The 15,739-nt window shown below is 44.9% G+C and overlaps 1 protein-coding gene across 4 annotated transcripts in view; it reads right to left on the bottom strand.

Annotated features, from left to right (window-relative positions):
* Window positions 1–15,739, bottom strand: part of RGS7 (regulator of G protein signaling 7) — a 125,732-nt gene that overhangs the window by 31,783 nt on the left and 78,210 nt on the right. For all 4 annotated transcript variants that reach the window (XM_059677746.1, XM_059677748.1, XM_059677750.1 and 1 more), the window contains exons 4-6: window positions 10,502–10,552; window positions 4,977–5,083; window positions 1,589–1,640 (exon numbers count right to left, since the gene is read on the bottom strand). In XM_059677746.1, coding sequence (XP_059533729.1) covers window positions 1,589–1,640; window positions 4,977–5,083; window positions 10,502–10,552 — 210 coding nt within the window. The remainder of the gene's footprint in view (window positions 1–1,588; window positions 1,641–4,976; window positions 5,084–10,501; window positions 10,553–15,739) is intronic.

The raw sequence follows: 15,739 nt of genomic DNA, 5'->3' as shown, positions 1-15,739 counted from the left end.
TTTCCATTCAGAGCCTCTCGGTAATGCACACCTTCCTCTAAGCGTTGGTTAGCCACAATACACTAAGAAGTTAAAGTGGATGCAGTTTTTCAACTGTAGGATGTGACTTCAATTAAATGTGCTTATTTGTTCATGAATTTAGTCAAGGCTAAAACAGTGTCCTGGTGATTCCAATTCCCACAAGTCACTCTTGGCATATGCTAGCGACCAGGTATTGCATCCGGTGGTTTGAACTGAGAATTGAGAGAGTCGGTTGGGCCGAGAAATCCTACATTCTCCTGCAACCTAAGCAGAGGCACTGTTGTCCAGCTGGTAAAATACATTTAAAACAGAAATACGGCCCGGCCGGCGTGGCTCAGTGGTTGAGCGTCGACGTGGGAACCAGGAGGTCAGGGTTCCATTCCCGCTCAGGGCACAGGCCCGGGTTGCGGGCTCCATCCCCAGTGTGGGGCGTGCAGGAGGCAGCCGATCCGTGATTCTCTCTCATCATGGATGTTTCCAGTTCTCTCTCCCTCTCCCTCCCTCCCTGAAATCAGTAAGAATGTCTATTTTAAAACCGAAGTATGTTTGGGAAGGCTTTGCCAGCTCCAGGCATCAGCTGGAGGTACAATACTGGAACTTGACAAATAGCACAGCGACCTGTGAGTACCATGTGTGATCACGGTCACTTTTATTATAACAGCTGGGAGCGGGCCAAAGCTTTCCCGAGAAACCAGAGAGCAACAGCAGGGGACTCCGCAGGCTCAGAAAAGCATCTGTTGGCCTGACCAGAAGCTTCTGTAACGAGAACCCAACACCTCACACTTTAACACAAAAGCACAGCCCAGGCCGTCACAGAATGTACAGGCTGCCAGAATGTGTCCCGTGACAATGACGGAAATACAGTGGCATAGCACATTCGGGATCCTTAACAGCTGGAGAAACAGTGCCATCAGCCTGGCTGGTGTGGCTCAGTGGTGATGAGCATCAACCTATGAACCAGGAGGTCATGGTTCGATTCCCGGTCAGGGCACAGGCCCGGGTGGCGGGCTCCATCCCCAGTGTGGGGCGTGCAGGAGGCGGCCGATCCATGATTCTCTTGCATCATGGATGTTTCTCTCTCTCTCTCTCCCTCTCCCTTCCTCTCTGAAATCAATAAAAATGTATGTATTTTTTAAAAATAGTGAGAAAAATTAAGCCTCAGAGAGTCAATGGGCTTACCACAATTCTCACAGCCTGGAGGGAGAGGGGAGCTAGAACTCTGGCCCTCTGAGCGAGCCCCTTTGTAATAACTCTTTCTAGCAGACCAACGTGCGATGGAAAAATACTAAGAGCCTTTCTTTAAAGCTTGCGTATCGGCCTTTAACCTCTTCAGAAGAAAATCTATTTTCCTTCCACAGCCTTAGCGGACACTAGTCCATGGGAAGAGCTGCCACGGGGTTTGGTATAACTTTCCAAAAACCGCAGCCATTCGTAAATTCCGTGTTAGAAACATGAGCCCCATCCTGAGAAGGGTCGGTTCTTTCCTCCATCACAGGAGCAGTAACATGCGAGCACATGTTCACGCAGCCACGCGGCTGCCCCACATAAAAGGAGACATTGCACTGACCGTAGTCCGTGTTTTCCGGCTCCCAGCAATTGGACGGCCAGAAGTAGGGCGTCTGAGGGATGAAAAGAAGTGGGACCCGGGTTAGACACGGAAGTAATGACCAGAGTTACTGGTTTATGAGCGGCGTTTATCGTTAGCAGTCCTCTAGATTCTAGAATAGTCCAGTGAAGATCTGTTTATAAACCAGAGAGGCGATGGGAGGTTTTTCTCCTACATTTCCTTTGCTGAGCAATGATTCAGCCCCCAAAATATCCCACATTTGCTGCCTTCTTATGTCAACCGACATAAAACGTTTGCATCCACAAAGACTGACAGCAGAGGATGACTTGGGATAAAATGCGTTTAAATAACATAAATGGTTTTCTATGACTCATGTACCTCAACATGGCCACTAGCAGATCCCAAGCTCCACCCTGAGTCACACTCTCTCCCTGCAGTCTGGCCGTCATTGGCCTGGGTTTTATTAATTATATGCTACAGCTCTTAACTTTACCCAACCGGATGAAAAAAACCCTCCCACCTCCCTAAAAAACATTTCTTAATACAGACATGTATTGCTCTAAACTGCACCCACCAGAGATCATGTTTTTAACGTATAATATCTTAGTTGATTGATATGATTGACAACAGACAAAAGTCTGATTCTGTGAAATTCTAGAAACAAACTGAAACAAACTACAAAAACAATGTCTGATCAGAAGGACCCTTTGTCATGGTCAACACTATATTTTCTAAAAGGGCTTTTCTAGCTCTGCTAGCTGGACATGCTTGGCTCCAGACCATGAGGAAAATCAATGACCACCTGTCTATCAAATTCTGTTTTCTCAGATGATGGTGATACCAGGACCCAACAGAACAGTGACTGCGGACATCAGCCTGTGGTCTTATTTATTGGTCAACTAGAGGCCTGGGGCAAAGATTTGTGCACCGGTGGGGTCCCCTGGCCTGGCCTGCAGGGATCAGGCCAAAACCAGCTCTCCGACAGCCTCCAAGGGGGTCCCAGATTGCAAGAGGGCACAAGCCAGGCCGAGGGACCCCACGGGTGCACGGCCAGGGCCGGGGAGGGACCGTGGGAGGGCTCCAGGGCATGTCTGGCTCATCTCGCCCAGTCTTAATTGGCCGGACCCCAGCAGCAAGCTAACCTACCAGTAGGAGCGTCTGCCACCTGGTGGTCAGTGTGCGTCACAGCGACTGGTCGGAGGGTAGAACACTTAGCATATTAGGCTTTTATGATAGAGGATTACATTAACTACCCATGTGTAACCAGCACATGTGTGCCATCTCTGATTGCCTCTCTGATAATTCCGCCTTTCATAGAATTATCATAACATGTAGAGGCGTCTCCAGGAGGTGAGTGTTGGGGAGAACTGTTTGTTTTGGGGGAGAGCATCCCAAACTGTTCAGGAATCCCCGGGGTTTTCTGATTTCCTCTCCGCTCCTTGGCAATTGCTGCGGTATTATGGAGAACGCTACTGATAAAGAGTTTTTTGTACACGTGAGAACAAAGGGGCCGCGGAAATTTCGGGGGAACAGGTTGAACCATGAGACACAGAGGACAGGAAGGCTTTCCACGGGCCCCGCCTCATCGAAATCCCACTTGACTCAGCGGGGGATGCATTTTGAGGATTTAATTTCTTAGAAATGCAACTGGGTAAAGACTCTGGGGACACCGTTGGGGAACAAAGTGATGAAAATCTTGCTTTCATGTGGGTTTTGAGTCACTTCTCTTAGAGTTCATTATTCCCTTCGGATTGTTTCTTTATTTTGGGAGGGGTGTGTGTGTGCGTGCGTGCGTGTGTGTGTGTGTGTGTACGCACACAATATCTATTCAACTTTTAAAGTACCTATTTTAGCTAGATTGGCCAGATTATATTCTTTTATTTTTTGCAAACCACAAGGTCTTCTTGCTGCATTCTTCCAATTTTTCTTTATTCTTTTATCATTAAAAACTTCCTGAATATAAAAATGAAAGAATGAAACTATTCTATTCTCTAATATTATGTGGAAATGTCATAAAAGCAGCCTTCTTCACTAATATTGTAAGATTTTTTTCCTAGGAAATTTTTTTTTATTTATAGTAAAAGGCAATTGAATAACTAGCAAACCCTTGTAGTTTGCTAGAATTTAAAAAATATGCTTTTACAGTCTGCACAGACGTTAGGACATTTTTATGTGTGAGTGTTGGCTTCTTTAGCTATGATAAAAGCGATGCAAAACTGTCCAGCCATTTCTCAATAATCTTTGGCACATTTTTAATGAGGCCGGGAAAATCATGTCAGACCTCAATTCCAATTAGCGACGAGATGAAAATTAGACAACTGCAAGTTTACATTAATACAAAATGACATGATTAAAAATGTACTAAAAATTGAGACAGATTTACATATTGTTGCATGCCAATAAAATGAAGGGTTCTGTTTGCCTCAAACTCATGCCCTGAAGCTTTTTTTCGGATTTGTAATGATGGCTAGAATCTCAATCATTCCGTGGAACAATAGTAAACATGATATTACAAGTTTTCCATTTTAATTCATGATTTTTAAAATCCTTCCACGGAGCTGAGTTTCAGTTCAATGTAATACAGAGCCTTCTGCTTCCTGGAGCCGTCCCCTGACATGGAAGTGAACACCTGGACCGCAATGTCTTGGTAGATACCATAGTAGGGATTCAGTTTTTCCTGGTTTTTCTGTCGTTTTTGTCTTTTAAAATCTGGGTTTTAAGATTCGATGATTATTAGATTTACAAATACTTAGATCCTATTTCAAATGTGGATGGACATTAAATTTGTTACCATTTAATATTCAATACTAAAGGCCCGGTGCACGAATTCATGCATGGGTGGCGTCTGGCCGGCCCTGCCCCCAATCCGGGTGGGGGTGGGGTCGATTGGGGGAGGGGTCGCAGGTGGTTGGCGGGCCGGACCCACAACCTGGTCAAACTCCTGGTGGAGGGCACCCATATGTAGAGGGTTTGAATAATTAGCTAGGTTATACTCTGGAACTACACCCATTCCATGAAAGTTTGCTTGGACTGGAGATGATTCTGGGTCACAGGTGGGGGCCAGAGTATCCTAAATTTGGAAGCTAAAGTGTAACTCACGGATAAAGAGCTCTCCTATCTTCCTGAATCCCATCATGTTCCTCTCTGGGTATCTCTCAAGCCTTTGATATAAAATATAACTTTCGTCACCACAGAATTCAGCTTTCACAAATCATCTAAACTAAGCACAAGCCATCTCTCTTTAATACTCTTACGTCTTAAATTTAACAGGCTGTTACCAACTAGCCTAAGTTAAATAAGTTATACTTTTCAAATTTCCTGTCAGAACAATTAACAAACAAAATAAGATGTCTGCTTTATTGTGAAAGAATATCTTCCTTAAACTTACTTGAAACCGGTAAAAGGTGCCATCATCCTTGAGGGTGAGGACGTGATCTGAGATTGGGAAGAAGTAGCCGTGGGCAGCCATCAACGTTCCCAAATGGAGGGCCTCCACTGTTGCACGGAAACAAACAAAACGGCGTGAAAACCTTTTAAAATGACTGATGTACAGAAGTAGGGCTCTGTCATGTTTCCTTTTGTTGTTGTTGTTAATCCTCACCCGCGGTCATTTTTCCACTGATTTTCAGAGAGAGTGGAAGGGTGTGGGGGCGGGGGAGGGGAGACAGAGAGAGAAACATCGATGTGAGAGAGACACTTCGTCATGTTTCCTTTTGAGCACATTCTCGCACCCAGAAAACCTCGCTCTGTACCTTTTCGTCTTCGTTCAGCTCTTTCCCAGGAGGAGCGAAGACAGCTCTGGTTGCTGGCAGTGACCGTGCAGGGGCAAACCCCACCCCGTGATGACAAGAACACAACACAAAGGTATGGAATACTGAAACGCAGAGAGATTTCCGAAATCTCAGAATCTGACTCCTTCGTTTTATAGATGGGGCGTGTTTTGCTCTATGTTCATGTTGATCCACACACCCACAAACAATTCTATTTGCATGCATATAGCACTTTACACTTTTCTTTCTTTTTTTCTTTGTTTTTTTAAATATATTTTTACTGATTTCAGAGAGGAAGAGGGAGAGAGAGAAACATCAATGATGAGAGAGAACCATTGATCAGCTGCCTCCTGCACGCCCCCTACTGGGGATTAAGCCCGCAACTGGGGCATGTGCCCTGATCAGGAATCGAACTGTGACCTTCTGGTTCCTAGGTTGATGCTCAACCACTGAGCCACACCAGCTGGGCAGCACTTTAAGCTTTTAAAAGTGTTCCCACTTGCATCCCCGCCTGGCTTATATCATAAATATCAAATACTATCAGTGATCGTTCTAATGCAGGGGTGGGCAAACTTTTTGACTCGAGGGCCACAGTGGGTTCTTAAACTGGACCGGAGGGCCGGAACAAAAGCATGGATGGAGTGTTTGTGTGAACTAATATAAATTCAAAGTAAACATCATGACATAAAAGGGTACGGTCTTTTTTTTTTTTTTAAGTTTTATTCATTTCAAAAGGGCCAGATCCGGCCTGCAGGCCATAGTTTGCCCACGACTGTTCTACTGGATCGCTAACAGTGATTTTAGCAGGGAATGTTAAACTGCTTATGCTGCACTAAGTGAGCCTACAGTCCTGTGAGTGTTCAAACTGCTCTCGCCTTTACTATATACGGTATTTTATTTACACAGTATTCTAGACATGGACGAGGACGAGGCTTATCTGACAATGAAAACACTGCATTTTCCCAACAGGCTGGAAAACAGAACATAATACTGTAACTGTCATACTCAGTCTACAGCAGCCAACAACTGCTTCCAACAGAGGATTAATCCAATTTGGTTAGGAGAGCTGTCGCTGTATTTGTGCAGGGATCACATAAGTTTGCCAACTTGACGTCTGGGCAATATGAAACTGTGCAGAATAAATTGTTTATTCTAACAAGTGCATATGTATACAGAAAACACAAAAGAGTGAGATTCCTTTATGCTTGTGTATATTTATATGCAATTCATTTATGGATTTATTTATGTTTCTTCGACAAGTAGCTAATATGGTTCTTTAGCTCAAGGATTCTCACAGTAGTTCCAGAAATGTGAAATCAAGAAAAATATTTAAAAAAAAAAAAAAAAAGCAAGTGAGGTTAACGGATTAAAAAGTCTTTCATGTTTTCAGTGGTTTATTCCTGTTTATGGTACTGACTCAGTGACCAAAAATTTATTGGGCTGCCACTGCACATCTGCTGGCAAATTAGGCATATGTATCAAATTTGGGGGCGCCATGGAGAGCTGGGAAGCAATGAATAGTACTGAGGGTGCACGTTTATAAAAACGCAAGGCCAGGTGAGTGTACCTACTGTGGAAGGACGAGACATTCTCCTTCCGTCGCACGCCTGGCTGAGTCGAAATAGCTCAGAAGAGGTGTGACCCAAACCTCCACCATCTTTGTCTTCTCCAGCGGTTCTCAACCTTCTGGCCCTTTCAATACAGCTCCTCATGTGGTGACCCAACCATAAAATTATTTTTGTTGCGACTTCATCACTGTCATGTTGCTCCTGTGATGAATCGTCATGGAAATACCTGATCTGCAGGATGGTCTGAGGCGACCCCTGTGAAAGGGTCGTTCGACCGCCAAAGGGGTCGCGACCCACAGGATGAGAACCACTGGTCTTATCTCCTACTATTCGCCATCAGACACCTGTGATTCCCAAAAAGCTGGCCTACTCAGTTTGCCTGAACTTCCAGAAAATAAGTGTCTGCACCTGCTACTTTTCTAAGCTGGAAGCCAGCGCTCTGCCCTTGAAGCCTGTTCAATAAGAGAGGGTATCAGCAGGGTGTCCGGATGCCTGTTAATGGCTTGAAAATGTTTGGAACTCTCCCAGAAAGAAAAGAGCATCACCGACAGGTGTTATTTCACTTAATATGCTATTATTTTAGGCCTCGAGATAACATTTCCAGCCGATGAATTTATCTTTCTGTGAGACTCGGGCTATGTCCTGGCTGTGCTTGGCTGCGTTTCCAGGGTGAGCTTATTTCAACCGATGTATCACAGTTTGTCTCTAACAGGAGCTTCTATTTGCTTATAAACTCTTTTTTCCCCCCAGAATAAAAGCAACCTTCTTAGGCTGTTGCAGAACGCCGAGAGCATTTCCCTGCAGCTGATTAGCATCCACCGTGGCCTTTACTTAGAGAAAAACGAATGACCTGGAACCTATGGGTGGGTAACCCTGGGAAGTTTCATCTTCTCTTCGACAGCGAAGCCCCTTCTGTGCCAGGAGGGTCCTGGGAAACTAGGAAGGATTTTTCCCAGAGCAAAGCCCACAATAAAGTCCCTCTATTTTCTTTAAAAAAAAATATTTTTATTGATTTCAGAGAGGAAGGGAGAGGGAGAGAGAAAGAGACAGAAACATCAGTGATGAGAGAAAATCATGGATCGGCTGCCTCCTGCGCGCCCCACGCTGGGGATCGAGCCTGCAACGCGGCCACGTGCTGTGACGGGGAATCAAACCGTGACCTTCTGGTTCCTAGGTCGATGCTCAACCACTGAGCCACGCTGGCCCGGCTCCTCTCTTATTTTTAAATATTTTCAGAGAATTGACAGGGTTCAAATTAGACCCGGCCTTCAAATAATGGTTTAATCTCTCTTTAGGAACAGTTCCAAATGGTATGGTTGGTTTCACCCCTGCCACCGTGAGAGGAACTTTCAGAATGTCACCTGTGTTCTTGGCCCCATTTCATGAGAACCATGCTGCCAGACGGATTCATTTTCTATGCGCAAAGTCTCTTCTATCTTCAGAACAATCATCAGTGCGTCTTGCTTTTCTCAAAAATCTAGCCTAGAACTCTTCACTCAGGAGAGGGTAAATTAGCTCATTAAAAAGTAAAACAACCAGACAAAGAAAAATTAATTTTGCAGCCTGTCATACGTATGACTAAAGGATAGTGTGCCCCCCAGACATGACGGATTGTCTTTTTATGTATCTTCAAATGGAGCTCTAACGCATCCGTAAACCGCCAAACAAGCAAATAAAATCAGTTTTATACTCATTATAGCTATAATGATATCTCATGGATAAATTATAAGCAATAATTGTCTCTTACTCGCTTATTGTATCTGTATATTTTCCCTGCTTCTCATACTGTCACTGAAGTACACTTTCAATCTTAACTTACAAAAAAAAATATGCTTTTGAATCATCTTCATTCTTTGAGCAATAATATTCCTTGAAAATCAGTCGCCTGGTTATCAGTGATTGTGCCTGTTTAGTTTGGTTTCAGTTGTGTGTGTGTGTGTGTGTGTATGAATGTGTGTGTGCTGGGGTCTTCCGTCTGGTGCTATATTTTATTTTTATTTTTAAAAATATATTTTTATTAATTTCAGAGGGGAAAGGAGAGGGAGAAATAGAAACATCAACGATGACAGAGAATCACTGATTGGCTGCCTCCTGCATGCCCCCTACTGGGGATTGAGCCCACACCTCAGGCATGTGCCCCTGGCTGGAATCAAACCTGGAACCCTTCAGTCAGCAGGCCACCGCTCTACCCACTGAGCCAAACCGGCTACGGCTGGTGCCACAGCTTATAATAAAGTCAGGCATGCTACTAAACTGAGGCCACAGTGTGATCTTGGTACGGCTGTGGCTTCCTTTCCCAATCATTATCACCTCTTTTCACCTCGTAATAATATGATGCTGGCAAGGGCCGCTTCATCTTGACTTAATTGTTTTAATTCCACTTAACCTGCTAGGATAAGTACAGTATTTTCAAAGCTCATGCACCAAAGGAACAGGGGATGCATATAGGCGTTTAGAATGAGAGCTACACTTTATGATAACATGGCTTTTATAAAGTCAGCTCAAAACGAAGAAAAATGAAATGTCTGCATCTCCATGTGCTGTTATTTCCAGAGCGTTCTAAGGTGGAATAAGAGGTAGGAGCAAAGCCAAGCAGAATTCTGTTCTAATCAAGGGGAAGATGTGTTGAGTAGTTAGTGTATTTCCATCTTTCTCTGCCACGACAATCTCAGTCACGATAATCCCAATTTTTTGTTGTTTTTGTTTGTTTGTTATCTCAGCAGCTTTTGTAAACAAATACATCTTATTTTCATTTCAGCGATGTGAGAGCTGTTGGCCACCTGTGAAGGCTCTTACAAGATACTATTTAAAAGGCATTAAGGATTCCTCACATACGTAGGAATTTGTCCCAGGCGATGCAGAGCTGTTCCCATGCCCTGGAAATCAGATTAGAACTGCAGAATAGACTGTCCACCACAGGGAAGGGATCCGCGATTTAAATAAGAGCATTAAAAAGAATCACATGGGCATGATGGAAACTAACAACATTCTCAGACCTCATGCGAAAATGGAGCTAAGGCCATTATAAATTAATTTACTTTTATGTGTTTTACGAAGAGAAATCTCATTACCTCCTGATCATTGGCTATAAATTCCATGTTCAATAGTACACGACTGTGGTCGGCAAACTGCGGCTCTTTGGCCCCTTGAGTGTGGCTCTTCCTAAGCCTTAGGAGGACCCTAATTAAGTTAATAACAATGTGCCTACCTATATAGTTTCAGTTTAAAAAAATTTGGCTCTCAGAAGAAATTTCAGTCGTCGTACTGTTGATATTCGGCTCTGTTGACTAGTGAGTTTGCCGACCACTGGTACATGAACAGGTACACAATCCCTCCATTCCAGCAATCGCCACGCCACCCAAGTCAAGTTTTATAAAATGGAATATCAAATACGTAAAAAATGGTCAACACAGACTAAATACATTTTAGACGGATATATGTTGACTACCATTAAATCTGCATAAATGCTACCATCATAGTAATTATAACTTTTTCAGGTTTGTTTGCTTGTCAGAGTAGAAACATATTTCTTAAAAAAACCACAAAAATAATCAACGGGAAAATGATTTATTTACCTGGATCTTCTATCGTTAAGTTCTTTATTAACCACTGAACAATGTCTGACCCTAGAAGAAAAAAGAAAAACACAAATATATGTAAACATTTGTCTATATATATTCATTTCAAGAATTCTTCACTTTTGGCACTCATACGAGTATACAGGAGAGATGACGAAGAATCTGCAGAAAATGTTAGGTTGGAGGTAAATTTTTAAATATGAACAAGGCAGATATTTAGTTGCTGAAGGGGCATGTGTCAGTTCAAACGCGGAGAGCAGTCCATCAAAACCACCCGCTGCACGCTTTCTGTACACTGCGCGCTGGGAGTAACAGGAACATGGAGCTGGTAAGTGTCCATACTGCAGGCCTTGAATTCTAGGCTAAAGAATTTGGGTTATTTTTCTATAAATCAGTCAGAGAAAGAGACACATTGTTTCTGAGCAGAAGGTGACCTTGTCAAAGCAAGTTCAAGGAACTTGACTGGCCGTGCATGGGGAGAGCCTCAGACCAGAGAGAAAGAAAGCAGGGTGTCAACATTCCTACGGGCTGCAGTCCAGGGTGGAAAGAATAAGGCTCCGGACCAGTTCAGTGTGCAAGTGAATTAACACTAAGTCGGAGACCTGCTTCAGGCCTTTGGTGAGTTGGAGAATTAACTAAATGAGGACTCGAGGTTTCCCAGGCCAGTGGCATAGTGAATCGAATGAATGGTGAAAATATGAGCAGAGCCCGGCCGGCGTGGCTCAGCAGTTGAGCATCGACCTAGGAACCAGGAGGTCACGGTCCGATTCCTGGTCAGGACACATGCCCGGGTTGCGGGCTCGATCCCCAGTGTGGGGCGTGCAGGAGGCAGCCGATCCATGATTCTCTTCTCATCACTGACGTTCCTGCCTCTCTCTCCCTCTCCCTTCCTCTCTGAAATCAATAAAAATATATTTTTAGAAAAAGAAAACATGCGCAGAAATGGGAATTAAAGTAAGAGGAGTGATGTACCTGGGATTTTCATTCCTATTAAATTTGGTTTTCTCATTGCCACACAAAAATGCCAAAAATATGAATGGAAATAGTTGCGCATCCATGATGGGCTGCATCAGGGCGGCGTGAATGAAATTTCGTGGGAACCGAAATCCCATGTCAGCCTCTCCTAGAGCCTGCCCACCTGAAATCTGACAAGTGAGTCACATACATTAACCAGGGCTGCGTAATTCTAGCTGCAAAGGAGCTCAAAACGAATTTCAAAACTAACTGGCTGATCCAACGTGGCGATAATGTCCTAAAAGTTTCGAGTGCACTCATACCCACCATCAAAGTCGACAGGCATGCATTTTAAAAATAACTGCAAGTGTTGAGAGTTCTTCTTTTTCCATTGTTCCTTTCACAGCTGCCCTTGATTTAAATGCATTTTGATATTTTTAGTGATTTCAGACAGGGAGGGAGAGGAAAGGAGAGATAGAAACATCAATGACGAGAGAGGATCATGGATCGGCTGCCTCCTGCACGCCCCACACTGAGGATCAAGACCGCAACCCCGGCCTGTGCCCTGATCTGGAATCAAACCTGGGACCCGTCAGTCCACAGGCCGGTACTCTATCCACTGAGCCAAACTGGCGAGGGCTGAGTGGGATATTTTTAAAAAATATATATATATTTTTATTGATTTCAGAGAGGAAGGGAGAGGGAGAGAGAGAAACATCAATGATGAGAGACAATCGCTGATCGGCTGCCTCCTGCAGGCCCCCTACTGGGGATGGAGCCCACAACCCGGGCATGTGCCCTTGACCGGAATTGAACCGGGCCAGGGCTAAATGCATTTTGAGAAGATGGATTTACTTAGCTCCTCAGGAAGCTCTGAGGAAAGGAAGGAAAACCACAGGGATTGCCAAGTGTTGTGTGCAACCTCATAGCCTAAGGTGTTCCGCTGAAGAAAGAGAAGGGGAACTAGGTTTTCACATATGTATGAGGTGACCCTGACGAAGGTAGACTTCTCGGTACCCCAACCTTATGCACGATCCAGGCACCCCGCTCCATGTCCTCATTTGCACATCTATTTGGGGAGCCCATGTGAGCAGCCCCCGGAAGGTGTCCACGCTTCTGAAGAAAGCCGACCGTTCCAAACAGGACTACTTTTTTTGTCATGGTGTGAAAAGGGATTTAAAAATGCTTTTAGGGAAAGTTTTTTTTTAAGTTTTCTCTTCTTTTTTCTTTTCTTTTCTTTTTTTTTTTCTTTTTTGCTGAGAAACAAGTCTGTCCGTCTGGGCTCTCACGGATCAAGATGCCGAGGCCATAGACATTTCTGTGCAGATTTTGGGGGTCGGATCTTTATGACGCTGGGATAATGCCAGCAGGTGCAATCGCTGTGATAGAATTGCTTTTGCACAAAAAGAAATGACCAAACTATTTCCTACAGTGGCGACGCCATTTTACATTCCCACCAGCAAATACATGAGACTCAGGTTCCCGGCGGTGAATGATACTGAACATGTTTGCATATGCTAATCTGATGTACGTCTATGCTCTTTGGTGAATAACTTTTGATCGTTTTCTAATTGGACTTTATTTCTTAAATGAATTTATTGGGGTGACATTGGTTTATAAAATAACAGAGGCTTCCGCCCTAGTCGGTGTGGCTCAGTGGATAGATGCTGGCCTGCGAACTGAAGGGTCCCAGGTTTGATTCCGGTCAAGGGCATGTACCTGGGTTGCAGGCTCCTCCCCAGCCCGGGCCCTGGTCTGGGCGCAAGCGGGAGGCAACCCATCGATGTGTTTCTCTCACATCGATGTTTCTCTCTGTCTCTCCCTCTCTCTCCCTCCACTCTCTCTAAAATCAATGGGAAAATATCCTTGGGTGAGAATTAAAAAAAAAAAAAATTACATGGGTCTCAGGTATACAATCCTATAATACATCAACCGTCTACTGTATTGCGTGTTCACCAGCTCAAGTCTCCCTCCGTCACGATGCTGAGTGGCGATGGTTAATGTTAAAAAGCTGCAGGGGAACCTGAAAGGAACCTTCCTCTGCATTTCACAGCTCGGATGGACGGCGGCCTCCTCCCTGCTCATGGGAAAATGCAGCTCAAAAGACAAGCCGCTTCCCACTGGGGCTGAGCCAAAGGAAATGACCTTGTCCATGGGTCTCAGAAGCTGTCCCCTTAGAATGGAAGCATCGAGACGTCACTTACAGTATGACAGTTCCTCAGCGTCGCGACATAACGGACCTGTCTCTGCCGTATCGTATTAGTAAAAGGCATGCTGGCAGGAGGGCACAATGCAAGGGAATGTCACTTGGGACAGCTGGCATATTCGCGGGACTTTTCGGCCTGATAACGGAAGTCCTACTCTCGGGAAAATTCCAAGGAGGGGACAGAAAGAGAACCTCCTTGCAGGCCACCTCCCTGGTGTCGGGACATGAACCTGGGAAATGGCGGCGATGGCCGGCTCTAGATAAAAGACAGTCAAACGCTGTTTCTACAAAAGTCTTCGCTGCCAGATGCCAGATTCACACCAAGCCTGCGTTTTCTTCTTCTCTGCTTTGCGAAATAATTGCTCTTTTCTTCCACACGCTTACATTTCCAATGGTTATTGAGTTGTAGGTCTTAAAATGCAAAGTCTAGACCACACGATAGCACCAAATATAGAAAGCCAAAATTATCTCCGTCAGCGCATGCGCTCTCTGTCTACATCCACCCCTCAATCGATGAAACTCGAGACTGTCCAACCATCAGATAGCGTTGTCTAGATAGAATCCGAATGTACTTACGATGTTAGCCTTGAATGCAATGCTATCTAAATATCAAATTTTAAACATCAACGGGCCACAGCACTCTATCGATTTTAAATTCATCAGGCTCTCTTAATAAATACACTCTCTATTATTTGCCTATAGGTTTCTACAGAATTAAGGTTTGGTAGGCTGTCTCCAGTCCTTTTGGCTGTGGCCCAAATGTTGTCACAGGAATAGGCAAGCGAAAATTCCTCGTCCAACCATGTGACTATGCAGTCACTTCCTAAATAGGGAAACTAGTCAATTGATTTGTTTATTCATTAAATCCTTTGAATATTTATGATGTTCCCAGAAGCACTGTGATATTAAGAGGCCACAATCGAGTGAAGGCAGAAAGACATTTCCATAAGTAACTAGAGTAGGAAAGTGTTACGAATGTGGATGTGGGTGGGAGACAGGACGATGCAAATCTTGGGAAGAAAGAAATCGTTCCTGCCTCTGGCAACTGGGAAAGGCACTTCAACTGGCCTTGAAGGGGGAGTAGGTTCTCACTGGAATGAAAGCTGAGGCTCCCACGTGGAGGAAAGCAGGCTCCATAGCTCACACAAGGCAAGCTCTGCAATGAAAATGACATGCAATCCAGTCCCATACGCGTGTTGCACTGAGCCCACCTATCTGTTTGGACCAAGGATTCATCTTTTTCTTTTTAATATGTTTTTTATTGATTTTAAAGAGAGAGGAAGTGAGCGGGAGAGAGAGAGAGAAACATCGATGTGAGAGAAAAACATCTATCGGTTGCCTCTTGCATGCACCCCGACCAGGGACCAAACCCACAGCCTAAGCGTGTGCCATGACCGGGAGGCAAACCGGCGAGCTTTCAGCTCACCTCCTGAGCCACACCAGCCAAGGCCAAAGGATGAACTTTTTAAAATATATTTTTATTGATTTCAGAGAGGAAGGGAGAGAGAGATTGAAACATCAATGACGAGAGAATCATGGATGGGATGCCTCCTGCGCGCCCCCTACTGGGGATCAAGCCCGCAACTCGGTCATGTGCCCTTGACCGGAATCAAACCCGGGACCCTTCAGTCCGCAGGCCGACGCTCTATCCACTGAGTCACACCAGCCAGGGCAAGATAGGACACATTCTTAACAAGAGCTATCATAAAATGGGCATTACAGTCAAGTGCCATCCAACCATGACCCAGAATGCACTGGGACAGCCACAGAGAGCTTCAAAGGGTACAGGACTTGATCTGTCTTGTGAAGAAACTGGGGATTAGATCCACGGAGAGAGGGAGAAAGTAGGAATTAGACCCGCAGAGAGAGGGAAGGACTGTCCCAGGCAAGGGGGCTAACCAACGTGGGCAGGTGGGAGAAATCTGTTGCTCTGCTGGAGGACGAGGTGGAAGAGGTAGCCCTGGCTGGTATGGTTCAGTGGCTAGAGTGTCAGCCTGCGGACTGAAGGGTCCCGGGTTTGATTCCGGTCAAGGACACGTGCCAGGGTTGCTGGCTTGATCCCCAGCAGGGGGCGT

This window comes from Myotis daubentonii, chromosome 20, assembly GCF_963259705.1.
Source record: "Myotis daubentonii chromosome 20, mMyoDau2.1, whole genome shotgun sequence".
NCBI classification, from domain to species: Eukaryota; Metazoa; Chordata; class Mammalia; order Chiroptera; family Vespertilionidae; genus Myotis; species Myotis daubentonii.
Note: the sequence above shows the minus strand (reverse complement) of the source record. Positions and strands in the feature narration are given on the sequence as shown.